This window comes from Opisthorchis viverrini, assembly GCF_000715545.1.
Source record: "Opisthorchis viverrini unplaced genomic scaffold opera_v5_4, whole genome shotgun sequence".
Classification (NCBI taxonomy): domain Eukaryota; kingdom Metazoa; phylum Platyhelminthes; class Trematoda; order Opisthorchiida; family Opisthorchiidae; genus Opisthorchis; species Opisthorchis viverrini.
The window spans coordinates 4,354,324-4,380,293 of NW_008751660.1; the positions used below are offsets into that span (position 1 = coordinate 4,354,324).

Consider the following 25,970-nt stretch of genomic DNA (forward strand, 5'->3'; position numbering starts at 1 on the left):
CCATGTGACGAGCAGACGCTGCACGCAAAACCGATTCATGACGAACGGAGTCATCAGTCCTAAGTGCTGGGCCTACAAGGAGAGAGTTATTAATGGGGTGGGGAGAGGGGGAAGAAAAAGTATGTGAAGGAGAAGGAAGGGAGGCGTCAGCAGTAGCATGTTTTCGCTTACCCGCCCTGCTGTATGCAGCAAGTAAGGCGACCCGGCTGATGGCACCACGCGACGGCCGATGTGGCATGAGTTTATTTGTATATGTGCGATTCATGGTTGTACGTGGGCTGGGATACTGCCAGGGCGACCACACCTAGACAGGAGGACGATTAGGGTCCTCAACCAAAGCCTTCGGCTCAAAAGCCTAACCGCAAGGCAGCGGTGTTTGGCGGGAAATGCAAATGCATTACCATTTCTACGGAACAAGTCGCCACATGTTCCAACCCCCAACCTGGAGGGCCAGGAGACTGTGTTCGTCAGACCTCTAACCATTGACCAACCTGGTATGAGAGACTCTGTGAGTGTCGCGGGCACTCTCCAGTATAGCTCAATGGATCGCTTAGGTGCGCAAACCGTCACACCACGGTAAGGTCCAGTCTCTTCGTGACGGTTGGACGCTATTAAGCATTTTCGGAGTCAATAATCGGCTTTTGCCCTGTGAAAACTACAAAACTTGGTACGGTCTACTCAAAAGCTGCTTTGTCCTACACTTTGTCCAGTCTCTTCGTGACGGTTGGACGCTACTGAGCATTTTCGGAGTCAATAATCGGCTTTTGCCCTGTGAAAACTACAAAACTTGGTACGGTCTACTCAAAAGCTGCTTTGTTCCTACACTTTGGATAGCCTAATTTTGTTCCAATAAGGTAATTTGATCCCTCTAGTTTGGGGCTCCATTCGCTACTTCGTTGTATGTCTACTTACTGAGGATACGGTGCTGTCAGGTAGTCTCTAACACATCATCCTATGAAGAGACGACGTAGTTGGTTACCCCGTAGTCCAGCGTGATATTATTACCCTAACCAAGTAGTCTTCTGAATTTCATCATGTCGAAACCCGCATTTGTGATTCCACTGCATGGACCAACTTTCTGGATTGATAAAAGATCGTGCCTTAGGTTGTAATTTTAATTCACAGTGAGTGTTATCCTTTTAGGCGTGTGAGATTGCTGATACCCAATTCTGTCATCTTAATAGTTCTACCCCCGATTCCCAGTCGGCGTTCGTCCCTTCCACTGCACGGGAAGTAAGATTTATTTCTTAGCCCATTAGTTACTCGGTTCCGTCAGCACCCCTTTAGCTTGTTATTGCAGACCTCCGCTATTTACGTGCCAGCACCAACAAGTGTTAATGCTGTGTATTCGCCTGACCCTAACGTCTTCCTCATATACTACTCGACAAACCGTTAATGAAACAGGATATCACCCACTATTGGCTTTCCTCTAGTAGTATGACAATGGAGCTTCTCAAGTCGTTAGTCCATTGCTTATTGTTTTCGCTCGCCTACCTCCCCCTGAATCTATGCTGTCCTCTCAAATTGTCAGGTTTACATCTGTTACGCCTTCATTCCGTGTTGTACAATTGACGTATGCTATATTCAGAATGTAATCTCTTGGGATACTGCCGTTTGAAATACCTTCGCACCAGTGGTGAAGAACTAACTGGGACCTTCTCACTGTGTACTCAATAAGCTCCACTTCCATTTTCAGTCCATCTGTCCTAGGGGTGTGCCGCCATGTCCAAAATGCTAACAAGTAACAATCTGGAGAACTGCAACTTTTTTTAATACGAGTACTCGCGTTAAGAGCTAGTCTGGGGTTAAGGTCTTACGGTTCATTGGTACAGCATTATGAGAATAGCAAGGCTAAAAGTTCTAGAAGTGTGAGGAGTGACAGTTTTCAGTTATTATTCCGATTTTTATAAGGGCACTTGAACTGAATGTACTAACCAGTCGGGTATTAGTCTGGTTACGATCATTTCTAACCTGCTAACAGTTATTCTCGTGCATGCACTTACAAGCACTCGTGAGAAGCATTCGCGTAAAAAGTAAGCAGGAACCCGTCCAAATTGCTAGTGAACCTACCATATCTATACACTCTGTCACATCTCTTGAAGACCGACAACAGTCGTCTCAAGCTTAAAAACAACATTCAGTTCAGTCAACCCTGTCGCATTCTGAAAATGCCTTTCCTTCAACGGTGCACCGCAAATCTTCAGCATGCTTGCTACATCTCAGCATTCCCCGAACGCATACAGGGGATGCCGTCAAAGAATGTATTCGCCATTGTTGACCACATCACCTATTTTTTCAACTCTGTAATGGAAACAATCTTTGCAATTTGAGTTTACTCCGGCGTCGAACTTCTAGGGAAGACGTCAGTTGTCCACTGTGATCAAATACGACATAGATACATAATATTCTTTCTACGCCTTTCTGAATGTGTGCCACACTCAACATACAATGTGTTATCCCAAGATTTGATTGATACGGTATGTGAGCTCCTCTAAGTGTTCAGTGAATTCATTTATCTGCGCAGTTGTACTTTTACCTAATGAGTGCCATGTTTGCCGGCGCCTAGTCTGACTGGAAGTGGACGCAGCGCGAACAAAGTGATCCTTTCACCATTGCTAGACACCCTCACTCACATAGCGTTTTCCCGTAACTAGTAGTTGCGCAGTAGTTTCAACTCGTTTAGTCTTATGCTTAAGCTCGCTGATATTTTTTCGGTTCCTTTCTACTTTGCTGTCTTACTTTATGCACTTCAGTTACTCTCGTCTCTCTTCCCTGGCAATCAACGCCCAAGTGCTTTGGTATTTCGCAGCAACGTATTATCATACACGATCCATGGTTGGCAAAAAATTAGTTGTATTGCGTATTTGGCGAACGCTTTCTCCTTATATCTTTCATATCCTCATCTGTCCGCCAGCCTATTCCTCAGGATGCCCCTGCTTGGTGGTTACCTCCCGACGCACGATTACTGCTGTCTGCGCTTCGGCTGTGGTCTGAGTGGATGATCCTGCATCCCGAACACTGGCTTCCTCCACCAAATCACCGTGATCCCACCCTGCGACCATGTCTAAATGACTGGCAGTTAATAGCCAGTCTCTGTACACAGGCTGCTAACTGGATGAATCGAAACCCCCTCCGTCCGCGCTACGAAGAACTCACTCCCACCACTTCGATGGTGCTTCAATCTAAAGATAGAGTTGAAGGTCAGGATCTAGAAGAGGATACTTCAGCTGAAGCACATACTTGCCTAGGTGGGAATTTCGAGAATGCATTTCTTTTTGAAGAGGCCGTGTGTGCTGGATTTAAACCGATGTTAGACTTGGTTCCAAAAGTAAGTTCTCACTACTAAGGCCTCGTTATTAGTTTCCCGATTCCTTCATAAGCCGAAATTGGATGCTGTTATGTTATTTTTCTGGTTGCTTACTTATTATTTCTTGAACTGGTTGCCACCTCAATTAAATCTGCTCTGACTCGATGTTTTATCATCTCACACTCTTGCGCATCCAACACAGATGTACACTTATTCCGGCCACTGGACAGCGGAGACCGTAGCGGACTTCGTCCGAGTTGAAAAGATCGTCTTGTTTGGTGACTTCCTCTGTGGTATTGATTCGCCCGTGTTGAGCTACGATGTAGACCGAGGTGTCTACGAAGCTGTCATAGAGCGCGAGATGTCAGAACGTAAAGAGGACAAGCAGACTGACCCGAGTATTTCTGACGAGCGACGGGTTTCCGAGAGTGAATCAGCTGGCTTCGTAAGTTCGCAACATCGTAGTTGATGTTTTGAGTATGATTTATTCACTTTGATATGAACCGTCTAAGATTTCTGTTTTGGTCTCTGACTCGAAATTTGTCAAGTCTTACGATACGGCTTGTTCCCGGATATTGCGTTCATTGTATGGCCCTTATCAGTGCGACATTGCAATCTACAGCATCGATATTGTTATAAAATTGTTTTCCAGCTAGTTAATACCGTACTTTTTATCTGAGGAAGGAAATTTTTCGGCCATATATAACTGTTTTACTCCTCTTACACTGTCCATACAGGCCGATTATTTATAAACTGCACTGAGGTCTTTTTTGTGATAAGGCGCCATTAAGATTGTCATATACATTGGCCTTCAGCAGATGGCCGTTGATGAGGCCAGTTTTTGTTCTGTTCTTCTGATCGCTTAAGTGTTTCGCTCACTTCTGGTAAAACTTGTTCTTGTACCCATCTTACTCCTCGGTAACTATCTTCAGAGTTATCTTCAGTCAACTGCGAGAATGGAAGCTGCCTATATAGGACAACTTGCTATCATAGCTGCGCGAACCGCAACTCAGTAATAATTTCAGTGATGCATCGGTTAGGCCGCATAAAGACCGACTTGCTCCATGTAACCCTTGACCGCAGCAACCCGTGTGTTCATGGTCCTCCAAGGCAGTAACACCACCCTTTACACAGTGGAATAGCTAGGGCTTGTTTGACAACCTCAGCGTCACCCATGCGTGAAAAACTCCTAGACATCATCGTTGAAGAGACAGAATTTCCTTAAAGGACTCTACTCACAAGGTTGCTGAAAACTCTTCGGCAGCTCACGACTGGTTTCGCCCTTTCTGGAGCTCATCAGGTAGGCGAAGTCCCCGAGCTTTCGTCAACCGTATGTTCTACTTGAACCCAAGTGATAGACTCGATAGGCCTTCGCACCCCTTCCGGATTTCATCACTCCATGCAGTGAACTTTCAGAGTTTCTATGGAGGCCCCAGCAATAAAAAACCTCCAACTCGCTATGTAGGCATTAACTAAGATAAGGCAAGCAGCTGCGTTGAAGACCCGGAGTTTTGTGGGTAAATCAGTCGCAGTCATCAATAGGAACTTGGACCACTGCATAACTGGTGTCTGGCCGTGGTAATCTGACGTTGAACTGCTTCGGCATATTGAGTAAGTAAGATAGCGAAAACCGGGTATCTAAATGAAGCAATTTCTTCCGTTTTGTTATCTTTTATGATGATACGTTGGACAGCCCAAACGATAGTGCTTACTGAATTGCTTGTCTGGTACGCTTTGGAGTTCTCCCACCTTGTCACCCAACGGGACCATATCTCGGGATCTCAGTCGAACGCTACAGCGTCCCTCCAACTCGCACTCAAATTGCCTATCCTGTTAGTCATGTTTGCTTGAAACCTGGCTTTGAGATGTGGTCTGTGTAGAGTTTTTGGCCTGAGTTTACGAATTTTTAAACAGTCGCTTCAGTTATTCCACAGTGTCCCATCCTCTCATCATGAACACCGGTAAAGTAGCGTTAGTCTCACGTCCCAGTTGTGTGACTGGAATTTTTCTAAAGTCGTTCGTTTGGGATGAAAATACTATTTGGAATTCCTTGCATTAGAAACACGTTCTTTGCTTGATGCCATGCTCGATTCTTTCTGCCGGACCATGTGGCTTGTCGCAACAGTCCTTCGCAGCCAATTTTCTTAAGAAGCCGCTTCTTTTGATGTTTTTTGATAAGGACACAGTATTGTCAATCTTCCAGTTTTAGTGGCGCCATCGCACACGATCTAACTGATCTTCAGCGGTTTGTTGTTTGAGGTTTCGAACGCTGTGTTCCGATCGCTTGGATTGCTGGACTAGTTAGGGCTTGTGGCGTGGTTATGACATTTTTGGTAATCTTCATGCTATAGTTAAGAAGAGAATGGTAACCACCTGCAGCACTGACTCCGGTTTCGGGTCATTTTTCTCAGTGCAGTTTGCCAGCACTGGTCGGCTTTGTGGGTTACGAATCGTACCAATAGAAAATGAGATTCATTTGAAATTTTTGATAAACCCATACTCTAGGTTTGCCCAATTCGCTTTTTCATCAGACTAAAACCAGCCTGTGGGAATAAAGCACGGTGAGAATCATTAGGGAGGTTTTCGGAGCGCCGTTTGATCTGATGTTGTGAACCGATATGTTTCAATCGTGGGTTTATAGTCGCCAACACACAGTGATGGAGTTCATGATTACTGACGTGTTGCCATTCTACATATGCAATGTTGTGTAGATAGCAGTTATCAAAAACGGTCAGCCTACGAGGTTTATCAACACTAATAGGCCAGGGTTCGCATTCGTATGGTAAAATAGCTCGGATTGTAGCGTTCTACACCGTGTCTTTCATAGGCGCCATAGGTCGCTCACCTTGATAAAGGCCATCCTCTCGAAATTTGCAGTTAGATCCCCTCTTCACTATCACTAGCACAGATGGACGAAACCGGTAGCATTTTTCAACGTTTCGCCACCCATGGCAAGTGCAGACGCAGGTTAACGCATACAATGTAAGTGCCATACCCTATTTCTTCAAGTGTCAGGGATTCAAGTACCTTCGTATGTCTTGTGCGCATATTTTTTCGGAACATACTATGTTCATTCGCATTCATTCCATCACGCAAGCGTGAGTTTGCAGAGGAGTGTGGATCCCACTGTCACAAGGTCCCCTATTAAATTTCCAATCTCGAAAACGGTCGGTTAATTTTCTTGATTGTTTCGTTCTTTTGTGTGTCATATTCCTGCAGCTGTTTGCACAAAAAACGACACCCAACCAAGGGACTCGAAATATCGAGCTACTTGAAAATCCAATGAGCTTGGTATTATTAGTCCATATGATATTGTAAGCGGTCTATCGACCAAATATATCAGTTTTTTATGTCTTAGATACTTCGCAGTCAAACTAATTCGTAACCTGGGTTGGTTTCTTAACGGAGACGCTTGTTCATTCAAAAGGGAAGCAACTTCATTCGTTCTTTTCAAGACAATTTCTTATAATTCTGAAGGCTAGTTAAGTCCTTCCACACACTGGATATGACCCACAACTTCGTTATTCTGAGCATTTAGCGACAATGCAACATCATTCAATGTGAGGGTAAACGATTCAGTGAGCATATTTTCTGCTTTTTATGTAGTCAACAGGTTGACCTGTTTCGCGCGATATTTCTTCTCAGTCACTGTAATTGCTGCACGACTGGCATCCCTCATTTTCGATTTTTTGTTTCCATTCCGCTTTACTCCTCCTTTTTGTGCATCATTAAAAGCTTATGGATCTTCGAGTTCTGCAAGCTTCATAAAGCAGCTTTCCTCAATGCACTTAACTTCCATTAGTAATTGATCTGTTCATTTATTAAAACCTATGATGTCGATTTTCATTGCCTATCGTTTTATAGGGTGATGAAAAGCCATCAGTTCCGTACGAACCAGTAGAAGAGACAGAACATGAGGCATCAGGTGATATTGTTGCACTTCAGCGTCAACGAGCTCTGCTTCAGCGACAACTAGAGGAGGAGTCCAGGCTGGCCGCTTGGCGCCGGAATGCGATTAGACAAGCCGCATCCGGAGGACGCCGTGCAGTCGAATTAGAAGTGCACCCGATATATTTGTTGCCGGACACAAACTGTTACATTGATTGGCTCGAGGGGATCGCCACTTTAGCTCAACGGTCGTCGAACTACACTGTCCTAGTACCCATCGTTGGTAAGTGTCGTTCACCTCTTTTGTTGATCACAGCTCCGCTCTATATTATTCCATCGCAGTTTGGGTGTTCTGGTGGTGAGGATTCTTCCACTGTCCAGACGGACCCTTCAAGTGGGACTTGTGGTTTAGCCAACAATCGTATTTGATCCACACCTTCATTTTGCTGTATCGTCTGAGTTGTTTAGCAAAGAGCTTGTTTTTTTTCATTTAGTGGTGAACGAACTGGACACACTTGCTCGATACGGAAGCAGCAGTAACTCTTGGCGAACAGCCGACGACGAGGAAGGTGACGTAACTCGTGCTGGTCTCATACAAGAGCGTGCTAGGGCAGCGATAACTTACCTGGAACACGAATTTGCGCACAGAAACACTCGACTCCGAGCGTTGACCGCTCGCGGAAGCTTCATGGAAACGATCGCTTTTCGAAACGAAATCAATGGTGGTCGGGCACCCGGGCAAGTGAATGATGATGTAATACTGGCCTGCTGTAATCACTTCTGCAAGGAAGACCCTGAACGATTTTCTTCACGGCGGGGCAATGATCAGGGACTTGTTGGTGAATCGAACAGTAAGAGTTTTCACAATTAAGCACATCGTATTTTCCTATCTCAGTAGTCAGTACCATTATCTTTTTGTACTTTTTGGATACCACAAGAAAGCTAGCTGTGGATTTTCTACTCGCTCACAATTATTACTCCGCGCTTTTTAACTAGTTTTTCTATCTAAGGTCTCATTATTTGCTTCTGGAGTTTCTGTCACTGACGGTACATATATGCACAAGCCTCTCAATACCCATTGCTTATGGGTAGAGAATTCGATATACGTGAGAATTGCATACGGAACTCACCTTTGTTATTCAAGAGACTTCTTACCATTTATTAGTCGTCGTAATTGTCCAACTCACTTATTTGTGAGGTTGCAGATTCGCAGATTGCTGCGAATACGCCAGTCAGTGTTTCGCTTAATGGCATTAGCAGACTAGAAACAGCCCACACACTTTTCTATAAGCCACAAGTTTTGGATTCCGAGACGTGCCCAGACAAATGTCAGTCATTCTGTGACACAGTGACTATATTTGTAGACCTCTGTGTGGAAGTCTTTGGGCAACTGATCGAATTACCCTACAAGCAAACTTCCTTCATGCCAGTAGCGTTTGGGTGCAGGTGTTCACGGCCTGTTAGTGATTTCGCATCCAACGTACAGTCGTTGCCTGCTTCTGAATAATTGGTGTTCAGCCATTTGAGCAACAAGAAATTCACACATTCAATTGCAGAGAACCAGCATAAACAAGAGAGTCAGTTGGAATCATTTGAGTCTGTCGTAGAAAAAGCACATTGGTATGCAAATAAGATTATTTGGCGGAGTTCACGAATAATTTTCTCTGTTTAGTTAGCCATTGGATGTTCTAAAATTCGGTCGGCCGCTAAAAAATTCACACATGAAGATTACCATCCGATTCGGACATAGCAGTTGTTCATGCTTCGAAATTCCCAGTCCATGCCTTTGTTGCCATCAGAGTCTTCGCTAGGATCGATAATTCCTTCGATAGACATTCTGAATATTCATAAGTCGGCATACTAGTCAGTGTTCACAACTGTTGGGACCAAGCTCCGCACCTTTTAACTCATGGGAATCTAGAATCGCTAGTTAGTCGCACTTTTATTTTCCCCAGAATCCCTGTTGCAGCAAGCGAATCATCATTGACAGCATGACATCAGCAAGCATCAGCTTGGCACACAAATACCGGTAAACAAGAGCGACCACCCTATGAATTGTTTAGTCCTCTGTAATTGCTATTTGTACCTTCAGTTTATCACTGTGGATGGAATTCCTCGGTCAAAGTAATTTTATCTTTGTTGCTTGGTTGCAAGTTACTTGTTATCCTTTGGGCTGTGATTAGTGTGCAACTCAGGTTTGCCTTGGGAGATGTGCGTGTTTAATTCACTTTTGAGTAATCGGCAAACCTCATTGTCGTCCGCGGAGATACTGCCCTCAGAGCTGATAGGAACTTTAAGTGATTCCCCATTGATGACCTCTGGTTGACGTGATTTCAGCCGGCGAAATGTTATGTCTCCCACCGCTTCCCATTTAGCCATGTTGGAGAAGTGGCATGCTTGTAGAAACCATACAATTTCGGTTTTCCTTGACTTCAAGAATGCGTTCGGTTCTATCGACCGGTCCATTCTTTTCAACACGCTTACGCAAGAGACCGTAGACGTGTAACCTACTGGATGATAGCATATTGAGTGGAAGAATGAAGTGAATGATGTTATGAACTGTTTGGCGGCCTACATGACCCTTCCTGTGTTTGGCAAGATGAGCGTTATTATCCATATCTAATTCAGTGTGGTGTATACGGAATGAAAAATCTTACGGAATGTCTGAGTGCAGTTGGCGCCGTTCGCTTCCCAGAGTGGAACCCAGGTGACCTGACCCATGGTTGGCTAGAGATGTTGGAAGATATGGCATATTACCGATGTTAGTCATTTGTTATTCAGATTGTGTGAGTGTTGTAGTTTCCAATTTTTTGTGGTAGAATGATCTTCGGTGGTCCCCGGTTTCACAATTTTTATTTCTGGTATAAGGATCTATTCATTGTTGATGATGTTAACTTCGTTGGATGACAGAACAATCTATAGACGGATGACTCTCCATCATGTTACGTCGTTGGGTTCGATGGACCCGGGTCTTGGGATTGTATTGCCAAGTCCTATGAAGTCTGTCACGTTTGATCCGCCTTTGTGTAGTGATTTAGCTTTGACCGAATGGCAGATACCTCGTTAAGTCAGACACTTCAAATCGACATTATGCCCCGCAGATGAACTCAGTTTCTAACTAAAACGCTTACAGCTGTTGGATCCATATTGGGGATCCTCAGCAGTGCGCATCTCACGAACCTGTGGGAAAATTCGGACCGTCAACCTCTTCAAAAAATCGTTCAGCTGGAGCACCCTATCGGTGCCTAACTGCTATGCCACCCGAAGGTACAAGTGACGTCCCCATGTACACGTAACTTTTTCACAGCTGGCTACTGTCTATTATTATGGCACCGCCACATCTATATCACTTCCGACTAGTAACTGGTTTCCTGTGTACCCTGCGAAAACTACTCCAATGTTTACTTATTTACCTTGCTTATAATTCCTTTGAAGTGGTTGTTTTATATCTCCCGTTTACAGACCAGCCAATGCGGATTCATCGTGAAATCGTGCTCCTTACGTCGGATCGAAATTTGCGACTGAAAGCACTGAATATCAACGTGCCCGTCCGTCCACTACGCACGTTTGTCAACTGGTCTCGATTACCCGTCGTCACTAACTTGCCAACGGGTCCTGTGGAACCAAGCCTATCCATCGATGGCCGAAAGGCAGAATTTCCTAAACCTCAACCCCGGGGTCAATGGAAACAACCACTGAAGCACTGAGACCACATACCATGCAAATGTGCCATGCCTCTCCCGTTCATTACTCGTGATTAGCCTCCACAGTCCTGAAGGCAGTCTCCTGGATCTTTGTTGCACGATCCGGCGAGCCGGCTAGGGTGATACGTTTGTCTCTTCGTGAAGCCTTGTTTATCTATACTTCCATACCGATAATCTTAGCCGTTCTCCTTAGCCACTCACTTCCAGGATGGATGCACGCTACACTGTGAAAGGATTCCGTACAGAACATGTACTTACGTGATCATGAACTATTTGACCTTGTTCTCACGCATTTGTTCTCAGTCTTGTTCAGTACAATAAAACATTTATTTAGCATCTTTGTTTGTTGATTTAACCAGTCACTAGCTATGGATTTTGCATTGGTTTGTTTTTCTATTAACGAACGATGGATTGTTGGTTCTGAGTTTCCTGTCAGCGCGTGCACATTTCTCAGTGACTTAGAAAAATTGGCTATAATCTGTTAGTGTTCTATTGTCCATGTGCCTGCCGAACCGTATTGCTAGTGTTTTCTGGTATGCTGCAGTTTAATTTTCTTCCATAGAATCTCGTGTTTAAATTTCCTCGTATTCCTGCTTTTGGTTTTCCGTGCTTAGGTTCAAGAAGTAACCAATCACTAAGGTGGAAATTCACTGCGCCAAATTCTAGAGCCTATGGCTAGCCTACCCCGAGGTGCCTACACCTCCAGCATAGTCAGATGATCTGAATAGAAACTAATAGCATGAAAGCCGTTGACATTAGTTAGCTGTCATATCGTTCAGTGTCTCCGTTCAGGTACAAAGAGCGTCACGTGGACTCCATAACAGAATGCAAACAGCACTAACAACACGCAAACCTTTCGTAGCACTATTTCCTTCTGCCATGTCGAATACTGTCCACCTTTAGGCACAACTCCCTTCTCGTTAGAAGGTCACGGTATGCACAGCACATGGCCAGTCATTTGGTTGTGCAGTGCTCGTTGTACTGCTTGGGTGAAGCACCACCTTCCCTTTCATCAAATACTTGTTTCCCAATCACAATGCGAATCCGCTGGTTCTAACTCCTTTTAACTGTAGTCCCGGGGTTGTGTGGTCGGGAATATAAAGGTGTCTCATATCTTCCACCCGAAGTGGCCAAGTCTCAAAGGCTGTACGTCCCACATCTTTTGCAATTTATGGGTACTAAGCACATGCGAATGGACCTTGTGGCCTTAGTCTGATTTCCTAGTAATGCTTGCGCTTTTTGGTCTGTCAAAAAAATTAGAACTAAACACCATTAGGCATTAGGTATCCCCCGGTTTGGTGGTGTTGACACCAGGAACCTCACAAGTACTATTGCTTTAAATTAGCTGTTGTTTCATGCATCAATTTTATTGACTGAATGTTTTATGGCCATCCGGAGGGCATTAATTTCTTTTGAAGTTCAGTTTTTTTTTCTTTAGGAAACCGATCGATCTATTTGGCTTCGATTGGTTCCTTTCTACTCTAGCCTTGCCCTTTTTCCTTGTGATGATATGAGTGGTCCATATTTAGCCACTTTTCCGCTGCTTGTCTTTGCGGGGAGACTAGTTAACTTTATGAATATCAGCAAATCGTATGGGGCCTTATCGCAGGCGTTCTTGCTAATGCTGTAGAGTAGTGTCGTGAGCGTCACCTGGGATTTTTCCGGTGCGACTCTCTAACTGCCAAGTTCAGTCTGCGGTAAACTTACAGAAATATCTTGAACATAAATGGACGAAGGTGGGATATGGCAGGTCCAGCGCACAACGAATGCTTTCGACTCTGTCGTTGAACATGCTATATCATGTTATTATACTTTATTATAATATGTACGAAGGCCCTAATGTTTTCCGACTTCAGTAGGAATGCCGCCGCCCGAAAGCACTGGAAAGGTATTCGTCAGCAAGAGCTCTATTATGACTAGTTTTGGGTGTCTTTTGGCGGTATGCGACTGGTGCTTGCCTTTTTTGTCACCCTATCTTACCGGGTAATTTTCGAATATACGACTTTTATCTTTTCTTTGCAGACGGTCATTTGCTCCCTAAATAGTGACAAATCTTTAACGAACTACATGACCGATGGTTGACCCACTGAGCTTATAGGTCGCTGCTTTTCAATAGCTGATTCTGTGTATAGCGTGTGAATCATATTTTTATATGCTGCAGATTTTACTTACAACCCATATGAGGTCAGCCTAAAACACACTGCTTCAAGTCTAAAAAACGTTCAGCTTCAAGTCCAACGGCCACTGGTCAATAAGGTGACATTTTATGGGTAGCTTCTACTTTTCGCCTCGTTTTAATAAAGTGGGTTTTTCCTTCATGATGTACTACTCATAAGGTTGCTAAAAATTCTTCGACAGCCCACGACCGGTTTCATCCTTTTTGGGGCTCATCAGATAGGCGCAGTCCCCGAGTTTCCGTCAACCAAATTGCACGAAATTGGCGAAATGCACTCATTTGCAAACAAATTTGGTTTTGCGACAGACTCACCTGGAACCCAGCTGAATCCCTCGTTTGTTATGTTTCCAGGCAACTGAATGTGCTGCACCAGGCCGCCTCATGTTTCAGTTGCTACGCTATTCGAAATACCCTGATGTACGTATATTGGTAATGCACTACTTATAAGGTTTCGAGTAGAACATAAAGTTGACGGAAATATCACAAACGAGAAATTCAGCTGGGTTCTAGATGAGTCTCTCGCAAAGCCAAATTAGTTTGCAAATGAGTGTATTTCGCTAAGTTCCTTGTCTCAACTAGGCGCATTGGTTCGCAGCTTGATCGGCATGTGATGCACACCGGTAATGCATTTCGAACCGACATAGACTAAGTGCCTGTTGTTAATGTGTGATGGAACCAAGTTGTTTCTGTAGTACTAGAACCTCTGATCAACCACATCTCATTTACGACAAACTTGAAAGTTCAGGCTGATTTACTCTCTTCGCGCTAGCTTAATCGGTTACATTAAACTTGGGTGAAGGGATATTTTCAACTTACGGGACTGATTTATGTGGTATTCAGGAGCAATACTCTTCAGGCTTAACTATAGTTTCATAAAAATACTATGTTCTTTCCATAATTTGAGCAACACATTCTTGCAACTGAGATACTATCGACCACATTCATGTGGTTTGAAAACATTTATTACAGCACAAAGGATGAACTGGTTAGTGACATATTACCCTAGACAACTTTGTCATCAACACTACTAATCCATTCAGTCGTAAGGAAGGAACGGGTACTATTTCCTATCTCTATTTGTCTGCCACGGTGCACCTTTTTTCAAAGAAATGGGTCTCCAGTTCGCAAGGTTAGTAGCCGCATAATAATCGCATTGATTGCACTTGCCATAACTTCTACATTGGTTTGCTCTCCCCACTAGTCAGTAGTGAGTCACACTCATAGGACCTGCTTTATCTTTGACCTAGATGGCCCAAGACACTAGTCTAGGGTAATGTATGATTGGTCGTTCAGTTCTTATATTTTCAATGTGTGACAGACAAAAATCTGTTGTACTTCAGTGTTACTTTTTTTTAGTTATCGCTTAACATATTGATGCGTTTTGATGTGCATTCTTTTGAGTTGTCAACTTGCGGAACCAGTCAAACAGTTTCTGGGCATGACCAATGAGTCATACCCAGAAGCTACGAAGTTTCGATTTGGTTTTTCTTGTAGGCGAATAATCGTTTCTCGATACCGTTTCAGCCTCGCCTCGTCCATTATGGATACCGACGAGGGTCTTCCTTCGTCAACTACTGCCCCAACAGATAAAGTGGATGAATCCCCCGTACAGACTGCGCTGGCCGCTCCCCTGAATGCCTCTTCCAGTGCTCAGACGACGTGGGATGCGGATAACAACGTGGAGGTGATCATGGGTCCGGTCGATGAGTATTTCAAGTACGACGTCAAGGCGCACCAGTCCATTGTAAACGCCAAGCCGTGGGAAAAGGATCCTCATTACTTCAAGTGGCTAAAATTGTCTGCAGTTGCCTTACTGAAAATGCTAATTCATGCTCGTTCAGGTGGGAATCTTGAGGTCAGTTCTGTTGCCTTTGCCCTTTCAAGCATAATAAACTATGTAACATTTGAAAACTTGATTTCTCATTTTTCGTCCTGCACACATCGTGATATTCCAGCCCGTCCAGTGTAGTCTAGTGTAGTTTAATTCATTTATTCTGTTTTTCAGGTAATGGGCGTTCTCATCGGAAAAGTTGCCCATCAGACAATGATTGTAGTAGACAGCACTCCGCTGCCAGTTGAGGGCACAGAAACTAGAGTAAATGCACAGGTAAGCTCATTTTTGCTCCATTTTAAATCTCTTACGGTCGGTGGTGGTTTCCCCGTTGTTTTCCCCTCGCTAGTTCTTCAATGTCCACCAACGGTATGGTATCCCGATGCAGATTAATCGTCAACCAATCTCAAACACGTAGCTCATTCAGTCACGCTGGCCACTGTCGCATAATTCTAGTGAAGCCGTTTACAAGAAGTAGGGTAGCGTGATCTTTTTCGCAGAGTCAGCCTCATTCGGGTTGGCCTCTCTTTTTTGTCTGTTTTGTCAATATCCAGAATTTTGTAATCATTATTCTCATAAGCGGCCACGAAGGCTTGCTGTCTTCCCAGAGTGTCCAACTTACACCAGCTTACTCTCATCCTTAATATCCGTTCTTATTACTTAGGCTGAGGCCTATGAATACATGACAACCTACAAGGAAGTTGTGGCCCGCGTTGGTAGAACAGAAAACGTGCTTGGCTGGTATCATTCTCATCCTGGCTATGGGTGCTGGCTTTCAGGCATTGACGTTACAACACAGCTTATGAACCAGACGTATCAAGAGCCATTTGTAGCCATTGTGATCGACCCCATCCGAACGATTTCCTCAGGAAAAGGTAAATCTAAAGCCAGTTTTTTTTGCTATTATCGTCTTTTCCGTTGTCTTTTATTTACTTGCCAATAGATAGATCCGTAGTGGATCCTCAATACCCAAGTAGTTCCCACAATGCTTCAACGATCATACGTCTTTACAATTTCATCCTAGCGGAGTGCAGGAGGCGGAGAAAAGTTTGTTGCCCTGATTGGTTAAAGGTTCAGAAGGTTTTGTAGTAGTTTATTGTCGAAAATGTGTTGGTTGTTGATTCATTCGTGACAACTGGCACTTGTCGCCAATCGATGAGGTGTTAAGTATTCTTTCTTGGTTACTGACGAAGCGGTTGTAAATACTTTTCGACTCAGCGAATAGCTCCACAACTATTTGATGACTGACTAATAGACGCACTAGAGCCAATACTCCGTCACATTGCCTTCCTGAAGCACTTCGGCCTGTTAACCGTGGAACGAATTTTCCTGACATTCGCCTAATGTACTATTAAATATAGTCATTGTTCCAGAATGATCGTCTTTGATTAGACGTTTTTCCTTTTTGCATTTCATACAAACCTGTTTATAGCTGTAGTTCTGTACTCTCATTACTATTGCTAGTCTTTTGCCATTTTTATCTACCTATACCTGACATCATTTACATTTTGGTGCGAATTTTGATATCACATGTCGATTACTTCGTCCGTTTCTGCGGACCGGCGTTTTGTTGGACATGTTCTACTGAAACATTTCACTGTTTGAGCTTACTTTGATGATTATGAAGCAGTTTTCTTGATACCAACACTGCTCGAATGCGTTTTGTTTGGTGAAGGCATAGCTGCGGTGTAGCAGTCGCTCTTGTTGTATGTCGGTTTGATCACTCATCCAGTTCAACACACACTTGAGCTGTGTTCCCGATTACATAAGATTGCCTCAAAAAATACTTCGATGAATTCTGCTCATCCACCTGTCTGCTTCACTTTGTAGTCAACCTTGGCGCATTCCGCACGTACCCTGTTGGTTACCGTGCACCAGACGAAGGTCCCTCAGAATACCAGTCTATCCCAATGGATAAAATAGAGGACTTTGGCGTTCACTGTAAACAATACTATCCGTTGGAAGTTTCACATTTCAAGTCGGTTCTCGATAAACGACTTTTGGATCTGTTGTGGAACAAGTACTGGGTCAACACTCTCAGTTCTGTGAGCATCCTTGCTCAACCAGACTATTTAGCTGGCCTAACAAAGGACCTTGCTGAAAAGGTGGAACATACGGTAGCCTCAGTGAGTATCCTCTCTTTAGTCTGCTGTTAAGACTTTCAGCCTTGATACTGTTTTTTCGGGGCAGCATAAATCGAGTGAAGATATCACTAAAGCTGTTACTTAGTGTAGTACTCTCTCCCTCCAGCAAACCCATCTGAGGAATTCCAACACGATTCCTGGATAAGGATGTTCCCTCAGTAAGTTTGAACAAAAAGGACCACTTCCTACGCTTTCTGTACTGGAGTGGCGATATTTCATTTACAATGGGCTTTTTTGGACAGTTGAGAGTGAGATACATTTTTCCGTTACAGTGGTTCAATACTTTTGAAAATTTCCAGCTTACACATACTCAAGCAGTATGGTGAACCTATATAGTTGTTGTCAGCTCCAGTCGCCTGGGTCATTAGGGACGTGTCGTTTTTCCATCCAGCCAAATTTGAATGGGAATCACAAGCGCAACAGTTAATGACAAAGTGTATTCTTATGTAACCCCCAAACAATACATGATTATTGGGAATTCAAGAAACGTCCTGTTTCCCAGCTACATTTCACCTGTGAAATGTTTGTTCAGCTCTTGAAAGGAGTTCACCACGGTGGCTGGTTCGTGTTTCAGCTGTTTTTAGGACAAATTTTTGGAAACTGTAGCCCATCTGAGTCAAGGGAATGGAGCACTTCCATTGTGTTCCCCCCCCCCTTTAGAGACAAAAACATATGAGGGACCTCAGTGTGTTTCGTATTCGTTTCTGTGTCGTTTTTTCCGGAGGGTTGCAATTGGAAAACTTCGATGTCCCTAAAACTGTCTTCTGTCTACTATGCCTTCAGCCGCGGTTGAATCGGCTGAAATAATCGATTACCAGTTGGATTCGCTCATTTTTTTCTTAGGCGTTGGTGGATGCCTTCAAAGTTCGCTGTGCTTTGATCAAAATGCATGGATATAAATACTTTTATACAGTCCCAAAAGTATCGATCGGTGTGTGATTTACTTAGTCGCAATTTACCATAATTGCGCCACCATCCTACTATCGTGATAGTGAAAGGAAGAAGGCCTTCGCTGCGGGGTTATTTATTAGGAAATGCCAATTGACCGGTTACAGACCATTGAACAGGGAAGCAAAACTCTAATTTGCGTCCTATTTACAAAAACTGGACACCCATCTTCTCCCGAACGCGCCTTCCTGAACTTTCCTGGAGATTCATTGACTCCAATCATTCCTCGCTCAAATCCAAGCAAATGTTACAAAGTGACTCCACGAATTCCGCAACAGATCTCCCCTTTTCAAAATCCCACGGACAACACATACTACTCGCGTGCCTCCCTATCAGTAGTATCACCGTTACAATAGTAGCTTTGTAATGGCAGCCATGCTTGCATGTTGTCCAGTTCCATCTGCCACCACCATTCGGGCACTGGAAGTATCTAGGTCCTCATAGACGACAGACTCACCGTTTGCCAGCCATCGGGGCAGGCCCATTTATGCGTCTAGCCAACCGAACCAACAGTACGCACTGTCAGTGTGGATTCTGACAGGACATTTCACCGTACTCTTCTGAACTCATCTGATGGAAAGGCATGTACACAAAAGCCGCCACCTTTTCCACGTTGTATCAACTGATTTTGGCTTCGTGTTCGCCTAATCCAATGCAAACTAATCGGTTCATCAACATCTATGAAGTGCATGCGGACAAATCATGAAAATGCCTGAATCAGTATACGTGTAAGACGGAAATTACATGGACGATGGAGGATGGAACAGGAAGCTGTACATATTTCACGTATCTAGAGTCCTAAATACGTGTTATTTGGTTGATCACAATGGTATAATGCCCCTCTGCACCAAGGAGATGTCTCAAGAGATTGAATAATCACCCCTCAACGAGGCGCACATGTGAGCGTGGCAAGTATGAACCATATGGCACACTTTATGCACCGGCGTAATGACATTTCCTCCAGGTCCTGGTTTTTTAACGGCTGTGAGGAAAGTATACCAGATATTCACTACTGGTGTATATGACACATGCTTGTGCACCGCTGTTAACCTGCATAGTAATCGTTAGTCCTCCATTTGGGTCATTATGAATTAGAGCTTTTCGTCTGGTTGTGCTCGAATAAGAACCACTAAATAAACCGTCTTAATGACTGATCTTGTTTGACAACCCAGACACTGGTAATTTAAAAAAACGTTCAGCCGTTGCACCCTTTCGGTGCCATGTCAACAGGAGGGAGCACAAGAGCTGGGATGCTACCAGCTTGCCCAAGCCTAAATAGAAGCACTCTAGATGCAAAGGTTGGGTTCGAACCTTGGATTTTGTGGTTCCTAAGTTGGCGCCTTATTCAGTGACCTATCAGAAACCCGAGCGTTATTGAGTTGTCATCCCTTGTTCCCTCAAATCCATCGGCTTTATTACCTTTAATCGCCTTAAAGATTGAAATTTTCAAATGAATGGTACTGTGCCAATGCAAGTTTAGATTTTGGGATTTGAAGTATCTCAATCATATTGCTGGTTAGTGTGTGACAAATTAGTTCATCAACTCCGATCAATCACACTCATTCTGAAAAGTAAATCCGCTGTTTGGTGCAACAGAAGGTATCTTATCATCAATTTCTAGGTTTGCTTCCCAGAGGGAGCACAGTGGAAAAATCCGTGACTGCACAATTGTTTACTTGGTGAGGACATTTCGTCTTTGAGAGCTCCATTAATGAGGCGGCATCATAAGAACTGAGATTAACGACACCATAAATCTTTCGGCTACTTTCAGTACACTACTTACGACCAACACCAGTAAGCTACAAATACGGGGAGAATTCATCCAAACAGATGCAGCACTGGAATCTAAACAACAGATTTCAGGTATAGACTTCGTTAGTTTCATAAAGAAGGACTATATGAATGGTGGTTACTTGTATCTACTGTAAGCCACTCAGGACCAAACAGGTGGAAAGTTACAAATGTAGGGTACCACGTTCCCGAAATAAAAAATGCATTTTCTTGAAAGACAATGCATATTAACGAATATTAGAAATGGCCATAGTCAACTAGTTTTGTCCGTGAAATAGTTCATGAGGACCCTTATTTATTGTTTGTTTATGCAAAATCAACGGGTCCAATAATGACCTTTGTCAAAGTTTGGCCTCAGTTACCGTCATTTCCGAGGAAACGAAATGTGATTTTACAGTGCGAGTGAACTGTCAGGTGCACAAAGCGTGGTAATTTAATGCATCTTATGATGATGAAAATAGTTTCAGTACAGCGATACTTCTTCGTCCCGGTAGCTGACAGGTGATTCGGCACACTTTATCTCATTTAAATTGCAATGTAGCTGTTAACATTTCTGAGTAGCATTTTGAAAACACTACGTTCGCATAAGGGTGAAAAGTTAGAATTCCAAGCTGTTTAAAATGAGTAACTTCGCGCTCTGTGTGATATCGACCCCAAAAGACACGTTTGACCCTTACCGGAGATCGTAGTTTGCCGTGACAATCAAACCATCACCCCAAATACCGAAAATGAACTATGATTTGTCTAGATTTCGTCCTGTAATTGAAGCCAATCTATGCTGAAAAGCCGAGAAGCACTGTACAGCTGTTTCATCCTCATTGGGAATCATCAGCAATGCGCATCTCACGAAGTCTCGAAGTCGTTGCTCGAGGACCCAGTCAACATGTGTGACCGCGTGATGTGAATCCCGTGATTGAAGGATGAATGACGCCAAATCCTCTCTAAGTGCGAGTTAATCACACTGCTGGTCAGCCACTCGTGGCCGAACGGTTAGGTGTTCAAACTACTTGCCAGGAGGTCGCGGGTTGGAGACTCTCCGGAGTTTCGTGAGATGCGCACTGCTCATGATTCCCAATATGGATGAAACAGTTGTAAAGTGCTTCTCGGCTTTTCAGCGTAGCTTGGCTTCACTTACAGGACAGAATCTCCACAAAAAACCCAAATCTCCCCACACTACCAACAACTATGATTTGTGTTATGGGCCAGTCGGCCATATTTAAATTTACGTCATGGTAAGCAGGAGAGACGGACGTGTATTCTAGATCAAAACCATCGTTTCAATTTGGGCCCTACATCCATGCAAACATGCCCGATGGATCCGTAACAACAAGGTTGTTATTATTGGAAATTACTTTCGACTGTTTTTGGAGCTGATAAGCCTAAAACAGGGCAACAGCTGTCTTGCGATGTCAGTATACAGCCTTTCATTGCACTCTTAGTAAAAACACGTATAATTCGATATCCAAACATTGTGATGAACATACTACCAACATCGGTACGCAGCCATCGGCTATAGAGTGACGGAGCTGTTACTAATTTTTCTAAAACTGTTCTTACTGTTGTACATGACTTTATGTTATCTGATTTTGCCAGCCACCACTGCAGTTGAGCTAGCCTCAGAAGAGCTTGTTCTCACAGAAACGGCACATTAACCCGGTGATAGTTTTACGTTCTTGAAAGGTTTTTTGTGCTATCGATGGAGCTCAGTTTTTCTCATAGATCGACTCCACTTACTGGACGAAAGCTTGATTGAATATTTAGAGATTTTCTCTTACTGTCAACTATACAAACTGAGTTTGGACTTTTATGTCTCCTGATTAGCATTGGTGGGTTTTACGATATTGTAATTCTGGCGAGTTCGTCCCTAAAGCTATCACCTTGTCGTGGTGCTCGGGCTCCTGTGCTGCGGACTATACTGGCTGGAATTCACTTCTTAAAGTTCGACAATGCCATGAAATCCGACGAGGAACAGCGATTAATTGTATAATGAGGCTGTCTGGAAGTGAATTTGTACTGTCCTCTGCAATGGGAATGTAAAGGCAGTAAGGCGATCAGCATGTTCATATTGATTTAATCAGTAATTCTGTCTTCCCCCGAGGACGAACGGATTAGAAAAGGTTGACCCTTAAAATCATACACTCCAGTTGCCCAATAGTTGACGTTTACCACCTGTGCATTATACAATACGGTCGAAATGCATCTGAAACCATAGGGCCCAGTTTTGTTCAGAAGGCATCTGCTGTTCGCAGCCGCATTAGGGGTGAGAAAACAGTGCTTTTCTCCATCTGTCCTCGAACCAGGCTGGCCCTCTGTAGCCAAGTAATTAAGACTATTGAGTCACTGGCTCCGGGAAGGATCCCCAGAGAAAACCCTACTGTCTACTGCCTCGCGGGTCAGACTTTTGAGTCAGAGGCTAAAGCGGGGTCTCCGAACAAAACCATACATCCTCCCACTACCTTGTGGGTCAGATATTTGCGTCAAAGGCTCAAGGTGGGGTACCTCAGCCAACTCTTCTTTTTCGGTTTGGGCAACCTAGAGGTGTCGTTCGCCCTTACAGGTGTTCGCTCACGGGGCTTCCCCCGCACACACCTTACCCATCGAATGATGCAGTGCGATCAACCCATCTGTCAGTTCCATAGCCATTGTTCTGTGCCTAAATTATCTCCGAGAAAATAAACCAAAATAATCACTCACTAACCCGAAGAGCTCTGATCCACGTTGCAGCCTTCAATGCCCGTACTCCATATCAAATTGGGCAACAGGCATCTCTGAAACCTTGCTTTCTCTCTCTGTCCATGTATGTTGTGTCTCTGAAAAACGTATACAAGACTCCACTTCGGTCGTGCGCCTCAAGACGCCTAGGACGAGCTCAGATATTCCGCATTTCACCCTTCGAGTATCTGGTGGTCCTGAAGCAATGGCCCGTCGTATCTACCATCTGGGAGTCACGCTCGACCCCAAGCTTGAAGGCGGCTTACTGGAGCGGATATCAGTAAACAGTCGTCTTTGCACTGTGCTGTTGTTTGGCTCAATTAAGATCTATGCAGATCGATCATTTGTAGTATCAACATACGCCCCGATCGACTGCAGTTCTGAAGGAGATCTATCGCGACCACTTTGCCCTGGCGCGTAATGTGAATGCACAAGTTGGTTGACTAAGCCTGGAAGAGACGGAATCAGGTTGCACATTTAGAGTCGATTCTGAGCCTAAGAATTATGCGGAGCAACTGCTTCAGTTGTGCACTAATCATCGTCTGCTCCTGGCCACTGCGAACTTCCAACACAAACGCTCACGTCGAGCCACTTGGAGGGCACTAACCGCAAAGGTTGTCATGAACTCTCCATGTGGCTATCAGTTACAGATGCAGAGCGTCTATTAAAGATTGTCGTTCTTTCTAGGGTGTGCAAATTGACTCTAGTCATGCCATTGTGTGAGCCCAGTTATCGCTTCGCTTTCCATCAGGATTACGTGTGCCAAAGCAAAGCAGTTCCATTAATCAAATTCGACAAGTTTCAGTAGTTAAGGCTTATCGAAAGCTACTGGAGACGCACGATCATGCGGACGATGAAAATTACTTAGAGGTTAATGGAAACAAGTTAAAGAGGCCATGCCGTCAGCTTTCACAACTTTTTGTCTAGAACATCTGACTCGACTAACTGAACACTGCATATCCTCGAGATCTGCGGATCTTACTTCCGCCAGAAGGGCCATACTATCAACTAGCGATTGCAGTGGCGCATGCAAACCCCTCAAGCACCATATAAGCAGGGGCTTGAAGAATGACAGTCAACGCTAGTCTCCTTAAACACAAGTGCTGGAAGAGCCCAGCGGGCCTGATTGGAACATCGACACCTGCCCGCCATCGACAACCCAAATCGAGCGTGAGATATCAATCCCCTAACGTAAAAAGGCACCTGGCCGGATGATTCGTACTCTGCGCACTTCAAAGAAAGTGGCGAGGTCCTGGTGAGTAATCTGACAAAAATACTGCAGGTAGAAGAAGGAGTTTTGAATAAAAAACAAGATGTCAATCTACTGGAGCCCCTTTTATCGAAAAAGAGCTCAAGAATGTCATGCGAAAATCATATTGGCATCAGCCTGGTGTCCGTCTCATCTAAGGTGCTCGCTGGTATTATTTTGCGCAGATTGATCGATTATCGGGAGAAACAGATTCGTGAGAATCAAACTGAGCTTCGCCCTTGTCGAGGATGCATTGACTATATCTTTACCTTGAGATAAGTTCTTGTACAGCGCCAATCATCTCAACGTTCCACGTTAGTTGTTTTTCTTGATCTGAAATCTGCTTTTGACCCTATCGATCGTCAGAAACCTTGGCGATATCTGGCGATCAAAGGTGCCCCCTCCAAATTTCTATGAGGATACTGTATGCGAACTCCTGTGAGCGCGTACGAGTATACGGGAAGCTCTCGCCTGAGTTCACCACCTCCAGTGGTATAAGACAAGGCTGTCATCTTTCCCCTCTTCAACTTTGTTGCTGATGGAAATTTCTCTGCCTGTCTGTGAAACCTCGGGAGTCGAATGCTCCCTGGACGTTCGCTCACAGACATTGAGTATGCAGATGATACTACTCTCCTTGTTTCAGATCCTTCCTAAATGCAAACGATTCTAAATAACCCTGCTGCACGGTTTGACATGCGCTTCACGCCTACGAAACGTAAAATGCTGCTAGAAAATTGGGTTGTATCAAATTCAAACCTCATGTCTCTAGACGAGCCAAGCGATGTTGTTGGTAAATATTTTTTTGACAGAAAGTTATGTAAGTTGAGAGCATAGCTTCTTTAACTTGCTTCCATTGACCGTGGCTCATTTTCCTATGCTTTTTACCTTCTTTAAACGAAGATGTAGCAGCTGGAACTACATCTTGGTGCACGTTTTTTGGGCTGTAAAACTGAACTGAATTGAACTGACTCTGTGCACTCATATTCTGAAAATTATCTCATCGCACAATTTAACTGAGTTAGCGCGAGAAATTCGAAATATCATGGAATTATTTTACCAAATCGTGTCTCCAATACAAATATGTCCGAAAAATTCCAGCTAAATTTCGCATCTTAAATAATCTCCCTGAGGCGTGTATCACCCCACCTGTCGAGTTAGTCGCTTCCGTTTGAATGGTATCAACCTAACTTTCATGTGAATACGGTTGACCTGAACACGATGAATTAACTATCCTTAGAGTAACTAAATGATTATTTAAATTTTCATTGCTCCCCCAATTGTCTTCTGTGCCAGTGTAGCTAGTAGCTAGCTCGTTAAATGTCGACAGCACACATTTAACTTCCCTCCTAGTGATGCTTGGTTTGAAAGGTAGGGTTTCGGTAAATATGTTTATATCTTTACTTGAATGTGATGGCATTTGGAACTAGTTTCTCTTAAAATCTGCTGTCGGTCTTTTTTGTGGTACGTGGCGTTCCCACTGTTCACCGACACTCCTGAGGCCCAGCATTTTTTCAACACTGCATTGAATTGAGGCTTCTAGGGGTCGCGTAAAGCCCGGAATCGTAGATAATCACCGTGTTTATTTCTGTTGTCGTCAGTGGTTCTCTCTTTTCTAATGTGATCCGCATTCCATTACAGGTATCTCGAATGAATTGGGATAATGATCGCCTAGAAGATCGTCTGGCCAAGTGTGGGAAAGACGCAACGAAACTGGCCACTGAACAGCTCCACGCTCTGATGGGCCAATTAATCAAGGACAGCATTTTCAACAAACTCTGACTTCATGCAACGAGCTATCGCAATGTCTCGAGTTTTTTTTTATTATTCTCAACTTACTATGCACCCGGTCATAACCTGACAAAAGAATCCTCCGCAAAGCAATTTTCATCTTTTATCTGACGACAGTCTCTACTGTTCTCGACTCGCAGTTTCAATTGTTTATCATCCGAATGGCCTGATTCGGTTTTTCGACACTCAAACATTCGGTGCGACTCGTTCGACTATTATAGAATGTGAAACATTGAGTCTCTTCAATCCATTCGACCGAGGAAGTCATATGACAGTTCGCTGGGTGTTAATATTTTGTCTTCATCTCTTCAGCCGCGATGGTTAATGTAACCAGTTTGCATCTGAGCATGTAAATAATTGAACGAATGCGAAAGAAGCATATAAATCTGTCATACGCCGATCACGTGACAACCCTCAGGAGGAGCTTTACGG

General features: G+C 44.0%; 1 protein-coding gene across 1 annotated transcript in view; it reads left to right on the forward strand.

Annotated features, from left to right (window-relative positions):
• Nucleotides 1-25,745, forward strand: part of T265_00468 (hypothetical protein) — a gene marked incomplete at both ends in the record, with an annotated part of 59,134 nt that extends 33,389 nt beyond the window's left edge. Inside the window, 10 exons of the mRNA XM_009164241.1 lie at nt 2,915-3,328; nt 3,510-3,752; nt 7,172-7,478; nt 7,690-8,046; nt 10,658-10,760; nt 14,600-14,930; nt 15,081-15,182; nt 15,571-15,781; nt 16,737-17,032; nt 25,389-25,745. Coding sequence (XP_009162505.1) covers nt 2,915-3,328; nt 3,510-3,752; nt 7,172-7,478; nt 7,690-8,046; nt 10,658-10,760; nt 14,600-14,930; nt 15,081-15,182; nt 15,571-15,781; nt 16,737-17,032; nt 25,389-25,529 — 2,505 coding nt within the window. The remainder of the gene's footprint in view (nt 1-2,914; nt 3,329-3,509; nt 3,753-7,171; nt 7,479-7,689; nt 8,047-10,657; nt 10,761-14,599; nt 14,931-15,080; nt 15,183-15,570; nt 15,782-16,736; nt 17,033-25,388) is intronic.
• Between the last annotated feature and the right edge of the window lie 225 nt (nt 25,746-25,970).